The sequence below is a fragment of the Drosophila ananassae genome, chromosome 3R, assembly GCF_017639315.1.
Source record: "Drosophila ananassae strain 14024-0371.13 chromosome 3R, ASM1763931v2, whole genome shotgun sequence".
NCBI classification, from domain to species: Eukaryota; Metazoa; Arthropoda; class Insecta; order Diptera; family Drosophilidae; genus Drosophila; species Drosophila ananassae.
In genome coordinates, this window is record NC_057930.1 from 20,546,565 (window position 1) to 20,570,603 (window position 24,039).

The window sequence follows — 24,039 nt, forward strand, 5'->3', positions numbered from 1 at the left end:
GTGCTACTTTTTTTTTTGTTGCCTTACTGAGATGCTGAGATGCCGCCGCGGTGGAAAACAATGGAAAAGCTAGAGGCCCGGGCGGAGATGGAAAAACCTCAGCGGTAGTCAGCATTGGGGCGTCTGCAGTTCAACGTTCAAGTGGCACAGTACGCCCTAGAAAAATGAATTGATTCGATTGTTTCCTCGACTCCCCAAGTCTACGCTTTTTATCTGCCAGAGCCGAGCTCTAAAAAATCAGCGACTGAGAGCGCGCCCCGAAAATAAGCGATGATACAATCGCGTTTTTGACTTTGAAAAGTCAGCCCAAGTCATCCATTGTTCAATGGCCCAAACTGCAGCAGCCAACAGCCAGCATCCAGCAGCCAACAGCCGCCACTGATTTTTATGGTTTATGAGATGAAAATGCACTCGAAACGAAACTTCTGGGGCCAATGCAATTGCTGTTATTTTTCAAATTAAGTAATTTCAATCAACAGTAGAAGAAATCGTCGTACTTGGCTCCCGATTGCACTTTCCTCGGAGAGAACCGTACCTCCGCCATTTTCTGGTTACTGGAACCATCGTCCACCTTCGGACGAGCTTTTTCCATCAGCCACTCTACCATCTGGTTGAGATCCACCTCGCTGCCCTCCAGTTCGCCGCCCACCTTGCGGCCACAATGCGTCTGGGTGATGTAGCCGCGCACCTTCAGCTGCTCCGCCTTGAGGGTCACAAGGGGCAACAGGCTCCCGGCGGATGAACCCTCCGGCACTCTCATTTCGTAGGCAATTAGGAATATCTTCTCCGGCTCGGGATACGGCACCAGTTCCTGAGACATTCTCCCCAGATAGTCGAAGTATTTGGGAAATTTTAAGCTGATGTTTGGGGGGAAGAGCTACTGTGTCTGGAAAATGTATTGATTTCTAGTTAGTCCTTAAATTTCTCCCAGTGTAGATGCAACTTGCGCTGGCCATTGTTCAACACTATTTGCGCTACTCAATCTCTTAATTAAATATGCGACTAACTGGCAGCTCGGAGGCACCAAGACATTGGTCGTTTAGTGTCGAAATTGTGCAAGTTTTGATTTTTCCTTTTGTTGTTATGGAAGTGGCTTGTTGTAGTATTGTTGTTGGTGGATAATCATAGGCCGCGGCAAGCAGGCAACAGAAATTAAATCAGCCAAGGTTATCGCATTAATAAGCCCTCTGGTTTGGCTTTTACAGTTTGGCTGTTTCGGTTTCAGTTATAGTTTCGGATGGCGAGCCAGTCAGTCAGTCAATTATTAAATTGCAGTTTCCGCAGCTGAACTTTTGGGGTCAGCAGACTGATTTAAATCAAAACCATAATTGAGCATTGGCCGAAAGCCAGAACTACCCAGTCTCCGGGTCTGGCGGGAAAATTGACAAATAAGTCTAGTATTCTCCTTCCTAACGGATGTGGCCAAAGCCAAAGTTTATAGCTCCCAAGCCTGGCTGTGAATTTGAACTAAATGGAAGAAACACACTCCCAGCTTAGTGGCTTTCCGTGACATTTTACTGACACCTTTGCGGATGAATCCGAATACCTGTTTTCCCTCTTAGCGCAACTTAACACATTTTGACGAAGATGTCTATGCCAGAAAATGACGTGTCATCAGCGGAGCCCGCACTCCCACATAAAGATGCACACAACGATCGGCCCCCAACTCTCGATCTCGATCCCCATCTCGATCTCGATCCGCACAACCTTAACCACAAAGTACCCCGCATCCTGCCCATCTCTATGCCTCTATCCGAGGCACTTGAGCCGAGATTGCTGTTGTATTAATAAGCCTGACATTTGAGCAGAGCATCCACTCGATTCGACTCGAATCGGTTTTGCGTGTAGGCGTCTGAAAATAATAATTAAAAAATTGTTTCTAATGCGGAAATCTCGGGCTTTTGGGACGGGAGTGAGCTTAGTGCCGAAGATGTAAAACAAATATATCAGATTTCGGGGTTTATTTTTTCTTGTGGAGCTTGCCTAATCTTCGGTGGGGTGGGGTAATGGGAAATGGTGACATGGGTAGAGGTGGATCGATGAGAAAGCACTTCAAGAGGGGATTGTCGGAGGTAGGTTTTTACACACAGTGACTCCTTGACAGAGAAGGCCAATCAGCCTATTTGAAGACAGTTCTAAATAGTTCTGATATAGAATTTAAAAAAATATATATTATAATGTCCTCTAAAGTCCTAGCTCCCTGCCAAACGAGGTCATTTTGTTGGGCAATGACCCAACCGCTTTTCTGAGTGTCCCACTACTCCACCCAAGAATCTAAGACACTTGGACCGACTTGGAGGCTAGGCGCGGTTTAATGAAATACGGACAAAAAAATTGCAAAAGTTAATAACAGCTGGCTACTACAGAAGCCTTTTGTCGACAACGCTAAAAATTTAATAATCCCCTGCGAGTATAAAGAAGCCAAATATCCACTCAAAGACAAATGCCCGGCCCGACACAGCCTGCCCTGGCTCTTGGGCTTGGAGAAGCAGGCCCAGAAACAGGCTGCAATTGCAAAGATACAAATGTACTTGGAGGCAGGCTCTGCGAGAAGGTCAGACCCCGCACGTTTCATGGCTCACAGCGCACCTATCGTATAATTAGAAGCGAACGACAACACGACGACAAACAACAGCTCAGCTGTGCCTGTGCCTGTTCCCCTGCCTCCGATGTATCTATGGGATACGGAATGGGCATCTGTGTGTGGCCTGGATGGGGGCGGGGAGTCGGAGGTCTCGCTGGAGATACGCAGCAAGCGATTCCTAAATGAGCCAATTGTGGAGTGCTTAGCAGGGTTGGTTTAGACTTGAAGAATTCTGCAGGAAGAGACTCTTCTGGGTTAGAGATCTATAGAAGTGGTAGAAGATATAGGGAAGATATCTTTACTAAAAATAGGCTATAGTTAGATGAGAATTAACACCCCCTCATCCAAGTAGCTGTAATATGTAAGCCCCCAAGTGAAACCCCCTCTGATGCGGGATTGCATTCTGGGACGCGTTCCTATTCGCATTCCAAGAGACCGGCCATCGGCTATCGGCCATCCAAAGCCAGCTGGCTGGTGTGAACGGTGGAGCCGCCGAGGGGCAAGTTAACACGCAGGGTATCGGTATCGGTAGGGGGCTTGGGGGAACGTCGAGCTCTCTGATACGTCGACAGCATCGCCGGGCAGCGCTTCGTTATATGCTCACTTTCGATGTGTTTCATTTTTTCTTTCGTTTTCATTCGCTGTGCGATTTGAAAACGTTTAAACAAAAACTCGCCACCGGCAACAACAACACCGGCGATCCGAAGGCGGGCGGGTCTTCCACGCTCACACAGATACCCACACAGACAGCACACCTCTGCACTAGAACTAATACACAAGCACCACCAGCACGGCAGACACCAGCAGCTACAATACAAAAATAAATGTTTACGATCGTTTCATGTTACTTTTTTTTTGTTTTTTGTTTACTGTGAGCCAATTATGTTCAGCAGTTGTCGTTGAGAGGGTTGGGAGGGGTAGTGGCTCAAGGGGGAAGCGGACTAACCTACGACATCACAGAGACTTGGATCTAATTTTAGCTTAAACTAATACTGTTTATTTTCTTCGGCATGCGTATGACGTTTATCTGAAAGCCATAAGCCATAAACTAATGGCACCAGGTATCCAAGTATCTTAGTCTACTTGTAGCTAATTATTGTATCTCAAAGATTATGCATAATAGCCACGACGTCGTGCCTGACTCGTGGGATTCAAAATGGGGGCAGCACCTAGAATAGGCACTCGGATGTGTAGTTTATGTATTAGATATGCTGGAATTTAATTACAAGGTATGCTGTCAGTGGGTCCAGTGGCTATTCTACAAAGTTAATCAGGAAATTCTTCAAATGACTTATCGTGTGAATAGATCTATTGTATCTATTGGATATAGACAGGTCACTACCTTGTTCCTTTCTATTCCTTACTGAAAAAAATGACTTCTAACCACCTTTGAATTTGTCCACCCAACCACCTCTTAAGAAATGCTCCACATTCCACCACCACACTAATTAAAAACTGATAATCTTCAATTGAACTCATTCGAAGCTCGGAGGAACATAATAATCCTTCACTCCATAGACCATAGATCCACCGACTTCACATTATCGAACCATTAATCTGGCGAAGACAACAAGGGGCTTCCTTCCCGGCCAAAAAAGACCAGACGGAAAAATAAGCGGGAGGCAGAAAGAAAAAGCCATTAGGGAAAATAGAAAAATAGTTGTGAACTCATTGACTCAAATAAATAACCAACGACCACGGCACGCGGCCAAAAACAGCCACGGAGTAGGAGCTGGAGAAGGAGATCTCTACTTTCCTCTGAAGAAGAGATGATGATGGCAGATCATCAGCTAGAATAACAAGAGGAGAACAGCTACAATAACAGCTCGAGAGACTCGGACGTTGCGGAACTTACCTGCAACCAGGAACCTGGAGATTTGCAAATATCTGAGCCATAAAGCTGCCAAGTGTTGACCGATCATCAGCATCATAAGATGATGATGATGATGATGACGATGACGATGATGCTGGAAAATGAAGCAAAAACGGACAAACGACCTGATGTGCATGGGGTGCGCTGTACCTGTAACGGTAAAATTTCTACAAGGGAATGTGCTTTCATTTTGAAGTGTTGTATGTTCATAGACTTGGACTTGGACTTGGTCTTGGCCTGGGTCTTGGACTTAAGAAGGAGGGGGAAAAACTGCACCGAAAAATCAAAGCAGCCAAGCTACTGTTAGACAGAAATGCAGCAGCAACTTGCAACAGAAATAGCAACAGCAACAGCAACATCAACGGCTCAGGCAACAGCAACTGGCAACAGCAGCTGGCAGTTAGGCAGTTAGTCACTTCACAAAGTCATTTTTGATTTGATCGATTTCGTGCAACAGCAACAGCACAGCATCTACAGCAACATCAAGAGCTTCCAGTTGCAGTTGATGCAGTTGCAGTAGTTGCAGTTGTTGCAGTTGCAGTTGCAGCTGTGTGAAGTGGCCAAGAAGAAGGCACATGACATGGTCTTGAACATGGACATGGACATTGAAAATGCCCGATTCCAGCCTCGTGCCAAGTAGGACACACAAGTTTAAAGCCAAAGAGACCCTTCTCTGACCGTATGTTAATCTGCGATCAGTGAAAGAATCCGTTGAACTTTCCCATTTCCATTTCCATTCCCCCCAAGACTGCACAGCAAAAAGTCATACGAGTAGTTCAAGAAGGCCAAAACCCAACAAATTATACATCCTTTGTTAGCTTATTTTTTAATTTCAATAACTATAAGACCAAAAAATTTAATATTAATCATAAATCAAAAATCATATTAGCTCCCATTAGCTCCTTCTAGTCCCAACCCTTTTCAGTTTTTTAACTCCATTACCAACTCTTTCTATAAAAAACCCACCATCCGCTTGTGGCCCGTTGGAGCTTCAAGCTACGACTGTTTGCCGCTCACTCTTGAGATACAGATACTGTCAGACATCTGTGAGGTTGTGTGGAACCCAAGTGGACCGATCGACCCACCGACCGACCGAAGATCGTCTCAGTCCCGGCGTTCGGGTTTTTGGAGCTCGGCTCTCGCGGGGCGGAAGATCTCCACCCAGTTTCGGATGCAGGTCTGGCGCATTTGGAATTTTCATTGAGTAAAACGAGGCAGGATGCATCTCGCGGATCGCGGATCGCTCGGGTGGCGGCCCCTCATTTACCGTTTCAAACTCGTCTAGGCGAGTGTATCTATGTATCTGTGAGTACGCTATTAGAGTGTGTGCGTGTGGATCGCTCTACATTAAGAAAGAAGTGTATTAGCTTCGATTTATTGCATCGCTTGGATGGCTTGGACCTCCGCGCGCTGCTGGCGTTGCTGCCTGAGCCGGCTGTGCTGCCGCTGCTGCTGCTGGAGCGGTCTTTTGTGGATTGTGAGTCTTGGAGTCTCGATTCCCCCAGTCTCGTGGGGAGTCATCACTGGAGATCGGCAATCGTTGTGTATTCATTCAGAGCACCCATACACTCGCAGAGGACGTCGTCTATTTTGCGTTTTTTCTTCTGTTATGTTTTTGTAGTTTTTTGTTGCTTTTCGTTATTAGGAAATCGAAAACTGAAGCTGCGGCTGCGGCCGAGTCTATCATCAGTCCGTGAGACGGTCTCAAAGCTATTGGTCGTGTAGTCGCTTGTCGGAAAAACAACACCAGCCCGTAAGGCTGAGCAAGAGAGACAGGGTGTGTGAGTTAGTGAGAGTTCCAACACGTAACCAGCTCGTAACGTAACGCTATGCCATCGGTGATAACGGTATAAAATTCAAAATGAAACTTTACCGCGCAACCTTTAAGTGAAGGATCAGAGCTTCTACTTCAAAAAACACCCAATCGAATGTGAAAACTTAAAATAGAAACAATTTAAAACGTCAACTGCTCCCCCAAAACCCAATTCCTAACTTTCCGTCCTAGAAACATAAACTATCTCCGTAAGCCTTCCTATAGACCGTAAATCAACCCAATCTTAAACACAAATCAAGGCACAAATCTAAATCTTAAAATCAGTTCGGAAAACCGCCTCTATGGACTACGCCCAGAATGCGATGTGATAGTAACTCTCACACAGGTGCAGGCCAAGATGCATATCTATGGCCTATATATGTATACCAGAGATCGGTGCTAAATCAATGATAACTACATGCTTAGATCCAATTAATGCAAATTGTGACAGCGCGTAAATGCAAAGTGAATTAAGCTGCACGGAAATCAACAGCAACAACAGCTTGGAGTAGAAAAAAAGCTGCGAGACATGTGTACAGGTTGATGATTATGGGCAGACATTAAACAGACAATCCATAATGAAATTATAAAATTGAAAAGATTATAGCCCGAGCCGAGCGGTTGAGAGGAAACTGAATCAACTACTGGGAAACTGGGAAGTGAAAAAAAGATTGGATCGATTTGAATCTGCTTGGCTTGGCTTGGCTGGGGATCGATGTCAACTGGAAGCTGAGCTGAGAACAGCTCGCCAATTAAACCTAATTAAATAAAGAAATATAATAAAAAGTAATTCTGCATAACTTGTATCATAAATCAGACCACGCCGACCTATCCGAGTGATTGTTCAAAAGTGTTAAGAAAAAAATGCAATAAAAGTGTACATATCTCAAAGTGCAGCGCGCTTCCTTCCCCTAATATACGTACAACAAAAGCTCCTAACTACCAATACTATACAAACTAACTAAACCAAGTAAATTATAAAACTAAACTAATAAAGTAATATTGGCAGGATCTACTTAAAAATACCAAAAAAAAAGAGAAAACTTTTATGATTTTCATAACGCTACAAGTCCCAACTGAAAAACGTTCTGATAAATTGAAATTGTGGAACTGCAATATCCGTCGGCTTTGCTCGGGAGGCTAGGAAGTATATGTTTTTGGCCGATTGCAGGATGACTTACGGCCCGCACAAACAACAGAAACCAGCTTTAGTAATAACTTTAACCACCAGAAGATCAAATTCGTATAGCAGCCAATGCCAGACGAGGCAACATCCGCAAAGGCAACTGAGGAAAAATAGACAACAACACTGCTGCTGCCATAGCCTCCGAACGGTGCTCAAATGGTGATTTCTTCCTGCCAGCGGCCAACGGATATCCGTGCGGATTTTGTACCAACAACACACCATAACACGACTAGGAACCATTGAGAGAAACAACAGCCTGGGCACCAAGTTGTGCAATTAGAGCAAAGCTGATCCGTAAACTAGAAGAGGCTGGCAAACTGATGCTACCAATGCAATTGAATAAACTGAGAATGTGAGTAGAGGCTACCTACTCAATATGTTGAATATTAAGATAGTTTTCTAGGCTATCTAGTCCCTAAGTTATAAATATTTTAAAGATATATAGTCAAGGATTAACAGGACTATAGTACTATAAACTTAAACACAGGATAAACAAATCTTAAACCTTCTATAAACTATAAATAATAAAATATTAGATAGATGAATTTCGCTTTTTTCTTCTTTGATTCTTTGAGTCGCAGAGACACAGATATGTACGTATCCGATGGATTCAAGGCTTCCACACCGCTCCAAACCGTATTTTTCTTGTATTGTAATTGATGAATGAATAAAATTGAAGTTCGAGTAATGACGCAGCTTTTTCGTTGGCGGCATTAAGACTTGGCCAAAACCGAACCAAAAAGCGAATCAAACGAAATAGAGTTGTCCACACACACTTAGACACACAAAGATACAGAAACACTCCTCGCACTTTGAGGTACAATTTTAAATTTGGCAATCATAAGAAAAAATAAATTATATAATAAACATTTATTATTTTGTAGCGTTATTCGGCTACGCCTAAATTCACGCACTTTTGGCCCAATAACGAAAATATTGAATGTATTTTCTATTGAAAATATTGAATGGTTGGGCCTTCTCGGCCGCAACGGCTAGAAGAGTGTTGTTTTATTTCGAAAGTGATTAATAGGTTTGACATGTTACTTTTACGCTAATTGAGCGATCAAAATCGAGCCAAAACGGTGAAGGGTGAAAGGGTAGCTTCGGCGATAATGATAATCCCGAAACGAAATAAAACTGTCCAAGACCGTTTATGCGTTAAATGCACGGAAATTGTTCAAACTTCGAATGTAGTCTGTATATCGGTTGCTGTGCCGGCTGCTGTATCCGACAGATACATTGAATCCATAGGCATTGAAGCGATTAGTAGCGCCTTTCGATTTTATTTTTTTTTTCCGTTTTGGAGTGAATGTTTTGGGCGCGTCCCCCCGTGCAGAGGAGGAGGAGTACCTAACCGAAGGGGTGTGGGGCAAATTAAGCAGGTTAATTTAATTTTAAATAGAAGTTGATGGGTGTCCGGTCGATAGTTTTTTGTTTTTTCTCTTATTTCTTAGAGTACGGTGGCAGATGGGCGTAAATGAAGCGCCCGAAACAGAAAACGGCAGATCATTAATTAGGCATTTTTGGAGGTTAGTGAGTGGCCAAAAAAAGCAGACAGCAGTCAGGTTGATAGAGCCAGTCCCCTCTTCCAGGCCAGAATAGCTTCAGTAATGAAGTCTTGGCTGCAGAAACAGATCATTAGGCGAGGAGCACCGTAAACTGAAGAAGTGACGAATCGAACTTAGTGCCGGCAGTTCAATGAAGTTCTCAAAAGGCGAGCTCCAATTTAGATTGTGTGATGAGGTCCATTCATTAGCTATTATAATAATTATTAATATGGCAGGGGCTTTTAAAAGATTTATTTGAAAGGCGTTTGGTTTTGAATCATAACAAATAATATCATAACTTTAAAATAGAGTATAGCTTTTTCTAGTAGAGCTGGGATAAGTTCTCTTATAGAACTCATCTAGGTAGCTCCATCTCTATTAGTTCTTCAATATTCCTTCAGTTAAAAAACTGCCCTGACACTTAAATAAGTTCACACACTACCCATTTTTTTGTTAAATTATGACAGTGTGCGATAAATTTGTTTACAACATTAAAATAAAATGCCAATTAAATAGCAGAAAAGATTTTGAAACACATTCGTTGGCTGGAAGCTCGAAAGGAAGTACATGAAACGAAATCGAGTGAAATGTAATGCTTGGGAGATAATCTGCGAAATGATGACCATGACGCTATATATAGAGAAGTCGGGTCTGGAACTCTCAGACTGGTCTCCAATCGGGTACTACAAAGCTCTGACCGCCAATTGCAATGACTGGGAAGGGGTTAGGCTGTGAAGGGGCGAGGTTGCCCACTGGCAAGAGCGTAATCCAAGGCAGTTAATTGCGCCTTAAACCGGAAGCGATGGCTTTGATTGCGTTACACATTTTGCTGTGGCTGGAATGTGCGCTGATTTAGCCAGCTGCCCTCTCTTTTCGGCCACAGGTAACCATCACCTCCTCAGCCCAGGTCTCTCCATCCAGCTCCCCGCTTTTCAATCGCAATCGCAACTCGCATTTCGGTTGGGGGACGACGATGACTCCGATAACCGCAGTGCGGGGCACAATCTGAAAAACAAATCACTTTAGGCTATACAAAGTCTTGTCTCGGAATACGCTTAATCCACATTTAGATCGAAGTAAAACCCAGGGGACGACGCCGGGCGACTCTGTAACCACAATGAAAGTTTGTCGAACAATTACTGCTGCTCGAAATACGCAAATCGCTTCAATGAAAAGCAAAGGAAAAGCGCGACCACTACACTGCCAATTATAATTACCAGCTTTTAAAAAAAAAAGTATTCATCATAGTACCTAATAGACCCATTACTATGAAGAACGAATAGTATGTCTTCATAAAATGGGAATATAGTCTCCCTTAGTTTCTCTCTGTGCCTCGTCAGGACTGGGACACTGCGACAGACCCTAGACAACTCTATAACCGATTTGTTTATACATATCGCCGGCTCACCCTGACTTATGTAAGCCGCAATTTGCAATGCAACTATTTGCAAATGTGGCTCAGAGGGATGAGTTGTATTTTAATTGGACGATAGTCGGGCAGTCAGATAGAATGGGATCGCTTTGGGAGGGAGATACCAGCTATTAAGAACATTGCCCATTTTCAGTTAAATATGCTAACTAATGTGTTAACTCTAATGGTCTAATTAACATTGCTTTGATTTTTTCTAAGTCCCCCCCACCCATAAAGAGCCATCGATGAGATCAGATCATCAGCTTAAATCGCAATCTAAAGGCCAGAATGCTGGCCAGTGGCCACACCTTGCACCACAATAGAACCCAAACCGCCAATCATCGATCCTATCGAGCTTCTGCAACTCGTTTGTGCTAATTCTCTCTCTCACCATAGCATACCACTAATTTTCTTCATATTTACGAACCATTTGGCTGAGATCAAAACCCTAACAGCGCAGAAAATCCACTTAAACAACTTAATGATTACCCCACCCAACGGCGGCGGCAACAACAGCAACGCATATTTTGAAAGCAAAAGTAAAGTGTTTTGAAAGTAAACTACACTAATTTAAAGCTGTAAATTAACCAACTAAACAACAACACACACTGGGGCGAGCGCTTCCAACGATATAACCTTGAACGCAATGAGAGCTTTAATTAATTGTCTGAGTGTGTCTTACCAATAAAAAATGGGGCAAGGAAGAGAAGCTGGGGGGATCCGGATTCCGGAAAGGTGCTAGGATTTTAAAGACAATTCTTGGTATCTTGGGAGGCACACTCTTCCACACTATACCCTTCTACCTTGGTAGCAATTATCATGCCTGTCAGATTTGTCCAAAAGTGCAACATATTTGTCTTTGGCTCGAAGGAGAAGTGTCATAATGAAAAATGTGGTCCCAAAACAACATCAACTACAACTTATGGAGACGTTCGACTGATGAGTAAACACAATGCGTTGATTACAATTGGAAATAATCCCACAAATTGCTTTAATATTCACTGCAAATCAAATGAACCGAACCACACCACCCCAACTCCCAAAGCCCAAGCCCCAAAACCCATACCGACGAGACAAAGTCACCAACTTTCAAGTTTTATGTCTTTGGTTTCGGCTTCTTCCTCTGCTCTTCGACTTCATTTTCAAAGCATTTAACCTTGGACCATAAAACTCGGCAGACAAAAGCACAACAATAACAAAACAACTGCACATAATATGTAATCACATCGCATTGAATCTTAAACTCCCACCTCCCCCTAGCCATAACCCCACAGTCCTCTGTCCTCAGCCCATCCATCGCATGTGTTTTTGAAAATTCGCATTTTTCGAGACGACAAAAAGTGCGAAGCAAAAAAAAAAAAATTAAAGTAGAAAAAAGTATCTCGGCCCCTGATAATTGTATCGCATTTAGCTTTTGGCATATTGTTTAGCGGGCGATGATATATGGGAACCCATTGCGGAGATATAGCAGGTGTACTACGCCTGAATGGCTTCCAAGCCATCGGCCATGTGAATTTTTTGGGCCTTTGATGTTGGAGACCTGTGCTCCAGATACTACATACTGGCTGTAAAGAGTTGTGGTTCCATTGTGAGATCCTAAGTGGGCTAGTTTGTGGGCAATTTCGGAAGAATTCGCGTGGCTTGGTCTCGGGATTTGGTTGATGGTGCGATCTGAATCGTGGCTTCGCATGAAAGTGCCTCGTTTGCGGTTTGCGACTCGTGCTGGAGACGGATTTTGGCAGATGATGAGTGGGAGCAATTAATGGCGGAGTCATTGGGGTGCCCTTGTTCTATCTTATAGATACAATGAGTTGTCCTAAGCCTCTATTGGAAACCTCTTGAAGAAACTCCTTGTTTGCTATTTGATTGAATTTGATTGCAGACGATGATGGAAGCGTTCTGCCCCGCAGCGATTCGAATCAATCGCATTCAAATCAAAACTTAATGCGCCCTAATATACGCTATTTGAGGTAATGGCCAGGCCACTCTGCATCTTGCACTTCACAACTTCATCGCCTGGCAATTAAACAATCTCCGGTCTGGCTTTTGTCTTTGCTGTGACCGGAAGGAAATCCCATTTTGCACACGAGCAGAAATATCAGAGCTTGGCTGAAGCCAGCGCTGAAGCCGTCAATTGTGATTGTCGACGAGCTAATAGAGCCGCACTTGAAGCTTCCAGTCACGGCAATTATTCGGGTATAGATGGTGCACTGAAAAAAAAAATATTAAAGGAGGTAACTATAAAGTTTCCCCCAGACTTCAAACTCTTCCAAAAAACAAGCGCATTTTATTAAATTCTTATTTTTGAAAGTGTAAGGGGGTTGTATGATAAAGCGAATGGTTAAATGAACGGATGGGTGGATGGTTGGATGGGTAGTGGCACGACCAGGTGGCAGTGGAGTGGTAGATGCCCCTCAGAGGCAGCCGCTTGTCAGCAAGTGTGCAACATCGAGAAGGAGTCAAGGCACTTGGCAAGGCACCGCATCCGCAGATGAAACCAGGGTCCAGTCCAAAGCATCGCTGCCATCGCAATCCAGCAATTGGAGCACTTTCACTTTGGGCTGGCCAAAGCCGAAGCCAAAGCCAGATCGGTATTTGCTCTTTGATTGGCACTGTTGTTGTTAGAGGGGCTGGCTGGCTGGATGCCACTGCAGATGATGATACACTTCCTTTGGGAGGGTCTAAGTGGTAGTCCGATGCATACAACCAAAAGTGATTGCTTGGGAAGATTGAAGAAGTCTTTTGATGTCCAAGCCGGAAGCTCTAAAGCAATACTACCCTCTAATAGTTCTATAAATTATATTAAAATTTATATTATAGGATCTTAAAAACACTATAATTTCCAATTCCCCCTAGGGTATTCCATCTTAACTCATCCTTGATTGAGTTTCCCTTTATTCCCTGACATTGCTACCGTTTGTTTTGTTATTTTTGTGCCTGCCACTGGTTGTCGTTTCTGTTGTTGTTGGTTGTTGGTTGTTAGTTGTTTGGTGTTTGGTGTTTCGGTGTTTTGGTGTTTTGTAGTTGGTGTCGCGCACGTGTTTGAACGGTAGCATGTGTCGGGCAGTGATAGGTTGGTTGGTGGCTCGCTCCGGATCGGATCGGTCGCCTCCACTCGGATAGACGGCAATATAATTAGGCCTGCAGCGGTCCGACATGGGGACCATTGGATGTGCGCCATATTTCATGCTTATGGCCAAAAAAAAGCTCGTTGCCTGCCATGTTACAGTTAGGTTTCCTTTTTTTTGTTGGTTAGTTTGTTAGTCCATTGTTCCAGCGCCCGCTAGTTTGGAGATCCTTTAGGTCCAAACAGATACATATACATATATGAATTGCAATATATAGAGTTATAAAAAATAGTCTTGGTCGCGCAGTGCAAACACTAAAATGGCCAAGACAACTTTCTTCTTCCTCTCTCAGGTGCAAACTGGTTTACTTATGATGTGAATGTTGATATGGTTTCTTTGCTTCTTTCTTTCGTTGGCCCCTGGGCCGGTGCTTCTATTTCGATGGTTTTAATAGAGCGTACGTAGACGACAATAATAGTTGCATCTGGGGGAGACTGAAGGTGGCTGAAGGAGGCTGAACGGAGAGCCTGCCGTTCGGCTATCGCTTTCAACTAGAACAAGCTTGACTGGATCTCGAAATGTCTGCCAATGCTGGCACCGCCGATCTTCTCCGAATCGCATATATAAATAATTGTATCATTGGCCCCAGTTCGAGTGTGTGGTAATAAATCGAAATCAAACTGCCATCGCAGATCCCCCCAGACAGACTCATAGATACTCTGCCTCAGCCTCTGCACCTGCCCCTGCCTTCAGCTACCAATGAAGAAATAAAAATCTAATTAATTGCATCAAAAAAATGCTGAGCTGTTGAAAACGTTTAGGCAATCAAATGGAGTAGTTTATTTTCCCATTTTTTGCTCCTTTTCGGCTCTTATTTAATTTTGTTTAGCCTGATTTGTTAACTGGCCCCGGCGCGATCGATGGAGTCGTGAAATGTGGCATTATTTTTTGGCTGCCGCTCTGCCGCTCCGTTTCTTTCAATTAAATATTTGAATATCTTGTCTGGATGAGTGTTTGTATTTTATTTATGTTTGTCATTTTTTTTTTTTCTGGCGCACTGTCCGTTTCCCTGGTCATACATATGGGTACTTTCCAAAAAATTTCGCCATTCACCATTTTGGTGCACCGCTTGGCTGCTTTTGGGCGGTGGGTGGCTGGAGGCCCGAAATGCGGATGCCATCTTACCAGCAGGAGATTCAGTGGTTTTCGTGACCATTACTATGGTATTTAACATTTAATAATTATAGAATAGAAGTACCATTAGAACGTCTATTAAGGAGGACTTTTAATAGTACTATATAAAAAGGCTGGAATTCGGGTGCAGCGGCTCTTTTAATAATTCGATAGAAGTACCATTAGGAGGTCTATTAAGGAGGACTTTTAATAGTACTATATAAAAAGGCTTGAATTCGGGTGCAGTGGCTCCCATTTCAAGCACAAATATTTACCCCAAAGACTCTCCGTAAATCAATCGCTGGCTCCGATAATTACCGAGCACGCCATTGATTATCTCTTTGGGCGCTTAACTGGCACCTCCGATACTCAATTGAGCTGTATTTCATGCATTTCAAACATTTGGCCAGCTAGATGGCAATAAAATCCGAATCCGAATTCCTACTGCACTCGGATTTATGGGGTCGTGTGTATCCTATGGCCCGTCATTAGCAAGTGGTCCACAGCAGCGGCCCAGCACACACTCGGAAGGGGACATAAAACTGCCGACGAAATTACCCAAGAGTATCTCTCCACTTTAAACTAAACCGATTTTTGCGCCTCAAAAAATAAACTCGCGAAACTGGCGGTGGGGGGAGAAAAAAAAACTCAATTATTTAGGCTGAGCATTTAGACGGCAACGTTAACTGGTTGCCCGTTGTTTGATGCTGGACGTATGCATGTGTGCTAGTTATATAAAGATAAAGTAAGAAATAAAACATCGCAAACTATAACAAACAACAGGATGCAGTCAGCCAGGCCAGGCCAGGCCGGGCCAACTAGGCAGCCAAGGCAGCCAGCGGCGAGGCAGCCAACTGGTCTGTGCTTCTCTGCAATTTTTGGAGTATTGGGAAAGCACTTGCTGGCATACGTAGAAAAATTGTTTTCGATACACTTTTCGACATTCATTCATTCAACGGACGACGGACCAACGACCAACGACCGACCGGCTGTGGCTGCTGCTGTTGCTGCTGCTGCTGCTGCTCAAGTTGCTAGCTGATGACGATGGCAATTGCGGCAACTTTTAGCTAGCTGCTAGTTTGTTGGTTTCGTTTGGAAAATTGAAACAATTTCCGATGTCACTCTCACTTCTTATTTCACCTGACGACGACTACGACTAAGACGACGATGGCTATGGCGAGGAGCCACACTCTGCAGTCCATTCCAGCCAATCTAGACAACCAGATATGCAACAACAGCAGCAACATCGCTCCACAAAGACGTGATTTGGAGATGTGTTTGCTCTCTGTTGCAACCGTAAGCTGCAACAGTCACTGATGTTGCTGCACTGCCGCACTGCTACACTTGTTGTGTCCAGTGGGGGAAATTGTGGTACAGATTGCACTCAAGTCCCGGCAGCAGCTCCAGCTCCAGCTCCAGTAACACTATAACTATCGTTGTTATTATCCGATCTCCACTTCTGTGTCTTCTACAGCTTCTTGTTCTATTTTATAAACTATTATTATTATTATTTAACCTCTTATTTATTATGCATCATTAAAAAATGTAAATAGATCCCCCTGACCACTGGGCGTATGAGTGATCGTGACCTCTTCGATCTCAAGCACTTCGCATTAGCCTTATTGGCCTGGCCATACGTGCGTGTCTCCATCTTCTCAATGTCTGTCTGTTTGTTTGTTTGTTTGTTGCATGTTTGTTGTGACGCTTTTGGTATCAGGTTGCCATTGCCTCGTTAGAGAGTGTTTGTGTCTCGAGAGTGGGTTTTGCGTGCATCCTATGGATGCTGGCAGCAAACTTTTGTCGCCACAAGTTGCAAGTTGCAAGTAGTTGCTTGTGCTGCTGAGCTTGTGGACTGATGTAACAAGGTTTAATTTTCCATTTCAGTGAGCGGCTCGCTTTGGAGATTTTTACTCTCGTTTTTCATTGTGTCGCCGGCTTTGGCATGGTTTTCCTTTTAGATAAGTCTTGGACTTGGATTTGGATTTTGCTGTGGTTTAGTTGCGCTTGATTATGCTTCTGCTGCCGCTGCTGAAGCGCGACTGCATCGAATGATTGTCATGATTACAATGATAATTATGCGGCTAGCATTTAATAATCCCATGCCCAGATGGTGATGATTGTTGCTCACCAAAACGAAGAGATAATCTCACTTTGGCCGAGGATAAGAATACCTGTACTATAACTAATATAACTATAACTAAAGGTTGCTTAATTTTGGATATTTTTCCTCTGTGCAACCACTGTCGCTGTTTGCTATCCCAAACCAGCAAGCAAGCCAGCCAGCAACTTTGTCAACAGCAACATCTCCTCCGCTGGACATTTTTGCCAATCTGGAGCGCCGTTTTCCATCGTCGCCATCGCCAGCCATCGCCGTCTGTCTGCCTGACTGCGTTTTTCGCGGTTTTACAACTTTGATTTCACTTTTCTTTGCAACATGCGACTGTCCGCTTGCGGGACTTTTATTCGTATTTGTATTTGTATCTGTATCTACGCCAGTATCTGTATCTGTACCTTCACCGTCCGTTTTTTGAACTGTTTGCTTCATTGCTCTCGTTGTTGTCGTCCACTGTCGGCTCGCTTAACTTTGTTACTCTTTAATTGGTTTTTTTTTTTCTTGGCTTTCGCAGGCATCCGCTTAAATGCGATTATCACAACGATGATGATCGTGTTGCCTCTGATGATGATGCAGTGTCGTCCAGCTCCAGCTCCAGCTTCAGAGTTGGCTTTAATTGTCAACCTCTTTGGCACGTTTGCAACAAATTATAAAAACACATCGCAGAGGTTGAATGATTTTATTTTGACAGGAAAGAGTCTTACGATTTAGGCTTTTGCTTCTTAACCGAAATCCAAGTAAAACGCACTAGACTGCTGCAGTTTTAAGCTGCAATCATCTCCTCAACATTCTCAGGCTCTCATTGCAATTCAGTAACAATAATTTTCAATTCCATTACACCGCAGACAACAAATCAAAGGCAGCTAATGTGGCTAATTAACTTTTGGGCAACAACAGCAAACACAAGCTGGCAATTTGTTCCCTCTAGACAATCGCTAAATGCTGCAAAACTGCTGCAAAAACCACAAGAGCCGACAGCCAGCAGCTAGCAACCAACAACCAGCAACTTCAGCGACGACAGCAACAGCCCACGAAAATGTCTCATGAAAAATTCTGTTCTAGATAGGAGAGCTGTGCCTCATAGATCAACGCGCCCACCTGAATGCCTCTTGTCTGTTGAAGTTGTGGCTGTGAATTGCAGTGGTGTTGTTGCTGTTTCTTGGCTATTTCTGTTGCAATTGGCCAATATGCATTTTTGTTAGCCGTCTAGCCGTTGAGCGAGGTTCACATGATGGGTCGAGTGGGGGGCATTGCAGGGGTTTTGTTTAAGGTACCATCTGCCTTCTAACCTATGGAACTAAATGTTATAGATTCTCCAAGCCCCAAGACACTTTTCATTGCCTTGCACGCACCTTCCAGCGATGTTGGGTCGACCTCCACGAGGCGCTACTGTACACCTCCCCCAGCAACATGCCGTGGAGTGTGTGTTTAGATGTTTGTGCGACCGTCTGTTTGTCTTACATAATCGTCACTCTAGATACCGCTAAGTTTTTTGTTAATTTTCTTGATTCTTGTCAGTTTTCAAGTATTTTTCCACCCTAAAACAACAGACAATAGAACAATTGTTTAAACATTTCGGTGGCCCTCACTCGTTCCTTTTTCGAGGCTTTTGCCGTTGCGCCAAAAGAACACACAAAAAACCACAAAACTTAAAAAAAAAAAATTAAACAGATGAAAAGAAGTGATCATAAATGGTCCAAAAAAGATGTTCTTTGGGTTGACGAACACTTGCTACTATTATTAGTAGGTATGTGGGGAGGCACAGTATGACGTCGATGGATAATCCCGCGACATATTGACCGATCTGCTACAGCTGCGAAATGTAGGCTCTGTGACGCACCTGAGAACTGGGCTCATTTGGCGAGCGTCTGGATTTTAAGCTGTTGACTTGAACTCGCAAGGTAGCATTACATGCCAAAAATTCTGAATACAATATTTGGAAAACCAATATTTGGCTGTTTTAAATATTTGTTTGCGATTTCCCTAACTCTAATCAATATTTAAACGTTAAATATAGAAAGTTCGCAAGCGCTCTAATAATAAATTAAGCCGGAAAAAGTACTGTTAGTAAATACTGTCTAGTATCCTCAGTCTAATAAACCCTTCCTTTGGTTCCCTTTTCAAGCATACACATCCTGCAAAACCAAGGCGACTTTAAGCCAGTACTGGGCCGCGTCAGAAACAGAAAAAGGAACGGGACGATAGAACTCAAAAATCTGCAAGCTGAGCCATCAATCAGCCGCCAATCAATCAATCAGTGATTGAATCTGAAAGAGGAAAGCAAGGAAAACTCGGTTACCGCATCAGAGACCTATGAGAGTTATGAGAGAGAAAGACCACTCACCAAGAAAGATGCTTCCTAGCCCGAAACAGGGCTGCGTATACCCTGCCTTAGGATTAATACCCACTTCATATATATCACATGTACCTTACGATCTGGCCTCCTCGACGGTGGCGTCCACCTCGTCCTCTTCGTCTTCGTCATCGTCCTCGCCAACCACAACCTCTGCGGCGTTTACGGCGAGGCTGCAACAACAGCACCAGCATCAGGCCCACCAGCAACTCCACACACTGAACCACAATGCCAAGGGGAAGCGAAGAGGCAGCTTGGATCAGCCGCTGGATCTGCGGCTGGCTCACAAACGGAAGCCTGACTTGGCCGACCAGGAGCCCATGGAGGACGAGAACAGCAATCTGATCATGTTCGCCGGTGAACTGGCTCAGGTCCAGCAAAAGGAAAAGGAGCTGAACAACAACCATATAGCAGCTTCCCTGGCAGACCTGGGCTTCGACATGAGTAGGAAAATGTTGAGGGCCCTGAGGGAGGGGGGAGGAGCTGCCAGCGGTCCTGTAGGACCTGGTGCGGGAACCCCGGCTCTGACCGGCCCGCCATGCTCGCTGCCCGCCGTTCATCCCACTCTCCTAGAGGCTATGACCAAGAACTTGCCTTTGCAGTACCGGAACGTATTTGCTGGCGTGTTGCCCGGAAAAGTAACCAGTCCGTCGGTGTCTTTGAGTAGTCCGACTGGTTCGGACTTTCATTTCAGGCATCCGTTGAAAAAGTGCGAGCTCACCTGGCCGCCACCCACGGAGCAACTGCAGCTGGAACTGCCCAGTTCGAATGCCAAACTTTCACCACCCATGTTACCGCATCCTCAGCTGCAGGATTACCAAACGCGAAGGAAAAATAAGGCTGCAGCGGGAGCGAAACCGGGAAGTAATCCTTCTGGTACGGCCAACATCCCGCAGCGCAACAAGGATCGCTACACGTGTAAGTTCTGCGGCAAAGTGTTTCCTCGATCGGCGAATCTGACGCGACACTTGCGGACCCACACGGGCGAACAGCCCTACAAGTGCAAATACTGCGAACGTTCCTTTAGCATTTCCTCGAATCTGCAGCGCCACGTACGAAACATCCACAACAAGGAGCGCCCCTTCAAGTGCGAGATCTGCGAGCGCTGCTTTGGCCAGCAAACCAATCTGGACAGACACCTTAAGAAGCACGAATCCGACGCTGTGTCGTTGAGTGCTCTATCCGGGGTGAGCGAACGAATGCACTGCATCCGTAGGTTCTGCGAGAATCCCACAGAAGAATCCTACTTCGAGGAGATACGCAGCTTTATGGGCAAGGTTACCCAGCAACAGCAGCAGCAGCAACAGCAACAGCAGCAACACGAACACGACCAGATGCCGCACCATCATCCACTGCAGTTGCAACCACACCAGTCATCAGCCACTTCAGCGGCCAGTTCGTGTTCCTCCTCCCGTGACACGCCCACTTCTTCGCAGGCGGAGGAGACAGACAATGTTGCGGCGGCCACCATTGCCACCGATGCCACCGGATCAACAACAGCTAGCCAAGATCAGGGGGATGAGGAGGATACCCAGCCTATTCTGGAGCGGAAGAGAGCCCTGACCACCAAGCTATTTAGCACAAAACCAACCACGCCAGAAAAATCTATTAAGGAAGAGGAACCCTAATTTCAACAACACAATTTCCTATTAAAGAAACGTAAACGATAAAGCGCAGAGTTATACTCGTGAACTATGTCTAAAATCTAGCTGAGGACCAGATCCCTAACTATTTCTAAAACCTAGATGTAAATATATACTTAAACCTTAAATGTTCTACCGCTATGTGTAAATCTAATTGTACAAATCGAAAATTGGCAACCCATTTACAAATACTATATACTTAAGTATATTTGTAAACGCATGTGCATAACTTTTATTAGATTCTTCCTAAGCATTGGTATTTTTTGTACATATAAAATCGTGACAGGACAAAAAATGTATGGATGTTGATGAAACAAAACGCACCCACTGTTTAAATAAAAAAGTTACCAGTTTTTAAAATTATTGAAAAAGTGCATTTTAATGGGAGAGGTATGATATGTGCATTAAAATTAATTTATCTAACTTTAAACTATCTATAATATATTATGGATATAAAATGCATATAATGATATTATGGATATACAATCTATATAATAGATAAATTGTGTTAATCGTTAAATTTAAACCCGCTTTTAAAATCGTTATTTTTTTTTTTTTTTTTTTTTTTGGTGTCGCCATCTATGGGTACCGTTTCTGTTCTGCACAGAGGTAAATTTTACTGTAAAATGTAAGTAGAATTAGTATCCACTTTAATTCGTTATTTAAATATAGTTAAATGATTATAAATTTTATTTTCTATTAAAGGTACTTTCATTGATTTATAGCCTTCTGTATTTTTGCCATTGGACGGATAAAAGAATGCAAAACTTTTAAACAACTCATTGAGCCACTTCAAAAATACTAAAATATTTGGTATTATTTTTCCACCGATCTACCTGGGTTTTTTAAGCTTTCGTTAAAAGTCACTCTACTAATGAGCACACGTTTTCTCTTTAGATTATTATTATAAAAGCAGTTTACTAAAGAGATCGTTGCAATAATATAGCTCCGGCATGGCAACAGAAAATCAACTGACAAAAATCACTGCCATTTCCGATCTTAAAGATCTGCAGAAGTTGTATCTGAAGGATTGGCCGCGCAACTGCGTCGGCTACTTCTGGCTGGACAACTATTTGAGATGGCTGAAAAAGAACCCGAATTTGCAACATCTTACATTTTATACTTTGAATAACGATTGGCAAAATGATGGTTTATTTATCCTGGTGGTAACAACAAAATTTAGGCGACATTTTCAAAGAAGATTGTATTCCCAAAAACCTTTTTTTTTTAGCACCGATATCAATTGTTCTTTAGCAACTTAAGTCGAAAGAAAACAGGACTCTATTCTGCCTTGAAGTTATTGGACTGGTCGGCAGGATTCAAAGTCAGTGCCATTCACGAGAGCCACCATACAATCTTTAAAGAACTGGTGATGGAACTAAGTCTCAGCATGGATCGGGAAATGAAAACTATCATGTATAGTCTCCCCTTCCAGGAGGCCCAGAAACTTGAGATAAATTGTCCGAAAGGATACTATTTCGACCAAGTGCGTCTGGAACATGCTGATCTTATAAATGAGCTCTGGTCAGCTCGTCATTCGGGCTCCTTAAAGCTAATTCAAATGCTTATTGAAAATAATACCAATGTGGGTCTATTTGAAAAGGATTCAGGACAACTATGCGCTTGGTGTCTGAGGTAGTTCTTGAAAGGATATTTTAACACAATGGGTCGGTTTCATAATCCTTTAATTTTAGACTCCAAAGCGGTTTCTTGGGAGCTTTAGAAGTCATTGAATCCCACCAGCGGAAGGGCTTGGGATTATCGGTGGCGGCGGCCATTTCAAAAGCCATTGCCGTCGATCTCCAGCAAGACGTTACTGCCCTTGTGAATCTAAACAATATTGCAGCCTGTCACGTATTCGAGAAACTGAAATTCCATCTGATCCGGCACGAACACTATTACTGGAGCATGATAAGGCCCAAAGGCAATGGTCAAATATCGTGGCCCAACAATGAATAAGGGCCTGATAACAAACAGAGATGTTGATAATCCTAAAACCAAGGGGTACCTATTACAAATCTGATGAATAAGGGCCAGATAGCAAACAGAAATGTTGATAATACTAAAGCCACGGGGCACCTGTTACAAGCACCAATAAAAATTGTCTCAGATATAAACGTTCTATATAAGTTTCATACATCTGTTGTAACCGGAGATCAGTTATGGATATGGCTAACTTGCAACAAGTCGGTATACCTCAGCTGGAGGAATTAAAAGCGCTCTACTCGCAAGATTCTTCCAAGTACTGCAAGGAGTACTATTGCTTGGACAACTTCCTGGACCTCCACAGAAAGGACTCTCATCTGAAAAATGTGAAAGTCTACTGTCTACCTAATCTTGATCTTGGATTATTTGTAATTTTGGTAGGAGTGTATTACCCTTGCATTGGTGTTTTATTTTCTAAACTTTTTTTTGTGTGAAATACAAAGGATCGGTATCAAATATTCCTTGGTTGCAAGGAAAGTGACAAGTCGGAGACTCTTCTCTGTGAATCTCTGAATCAGTTGAAATTGTTTGGGGGTCAGCAGCTTGCATCCATGCCACAGCGATACGTTCAAGCTGCGACCAAAGTGATCGAAGCCAAACAACTGCACATCGAATACAATTACATAACTGGCTTGCAGTTTCTAGCCAAAGAAAGGGCTCAACAGTGGCAAGTAGAGTAAGTGCACTCCACTTACACAGTCTGTGATTTATTCAAAAATTAAATATGCTTTTTTTTAGAGCCCCACCAGGCTATGAGATGAAATCTCTGAGTTTAAAGGATGCCAAGACATTAGATGATCATTGGAAATACAAAGACCCAGGTAGTTTACTTTTTATTCAAAGACAGATAGCTTTCAATACATCTGTTGGCTTGTATGAGGTGGAATCTGGAGAGCTGGTGGCTTGGTGTTTAAGGTAAATAAACAATAATAGCCAGAATACAAATGATAGACTTCTTTTTTTTTAGAGCTCAAGATGGATTGCTGGCTGTTCTTCAGGTGAAGGAGTCCCATAAACGACGTGGCTTCGGCGTTCTAATAGTCAAGGAATTCTCCCGCCGTGTGGCGCTTCTGGGTCATGATATTATCGCCGAGGTGGATAGGGAAAACGAGGCTTCTGCATCTCTGTTTAAAAAACTTGGCTTCAAGGTTATTGGTCAGTGCCACTGGTTGGTAACCGAAGCACCCAACGGAGATTTCCAATGGCCGGCTGACGAGTGATTAGATTAAGTTCTGCAAAGATGTAAATTTAAAAAAGATTAAATAAACTAAAAGATTAAATAACCGATT

At 43.5% G+C, this 24,039-nt stretch overlaps 4 protein-coding genes across 4 annotated transcripts; 3 read left to right on the top strand and 1 right to left on the bottom strand.

The window, feature by feature from the left end:
- Positions 1-423: 423 nt before the first annotated feature.
- LOC6498225 lies at positions 424-882 on the bottom strand. The gene has a single exon (XM_001962303.4). It carries the CDS (start codon positions 818-820, stop codon positions 473-475), a length of 348 nt encoding a protein of 115 aa, XP_001962339.1. The 5' UTR covers positions 821-882; the 3' UTR covers positions 424-472.
- A 5,042-nt stretch (positions 883-5,924) lies between these two features.
- LOC6497313 (zinc finger protein squeeze) lies at positions 5,925-21,142 on the top strand. The gene is made up of 2 exons (XM_001962302.4): positions 5,925-7,808; positions 18,894-21,142. Exon 2 carries the CDS (start codon positions 19,082-19,084, stop codon positions 20,747-20,749), a length of 1,668 nt encoding a protein of 555 aa, XP_001962338.2. The 5' UTR covers positions 5,925-7,808; positions 18,894-19,081; the 3' UTR covers positions 20,750-21,142.
- Positions 21,143-21,623: 481 nt separating this feature from the next.
- LOC6497314 lies at positions 21,624-22,893 on the top strand. The gene is made up of 3 exons (XM_001962301.3): positions 21,624-21,930; positions 21,996-22,399; positions 22,459-22,893. The coding sequence occupies exons 1-3, from the start codon at positions 21,718-21,720 to the stop codon at positions 22,721-22,723; spliced, it is 882 nt and encodes a 293-aa protein (XP_001962337.1). The 5' UTR covers positions 21,624-21,717; the 3' UTR covers positions 22,724-22,893.
- Positions 22,550-24,033, top strand: LOC6497315. The gene is made up of 4 exons (XM_001962300.4): positions 22,550-23,127; positions 23,194-23,426; positions 23,489-23,665; positions 23,718-24,033. The coding sequence occupies exons 1-4, from the start codon at positions 22,927-22,929 to the stop codon at positions 23,968-23,970; spliced, it is 864 nt and encodes a 287-aa protein (XP_001962336.2). The 5' UTR covers positions 22,550-22,926; the 3' UTR covers positions 23,971-24,033.
- The last annotated feature ends 6 nt before the right edge of the window (positions 24,034-24,039 follow it).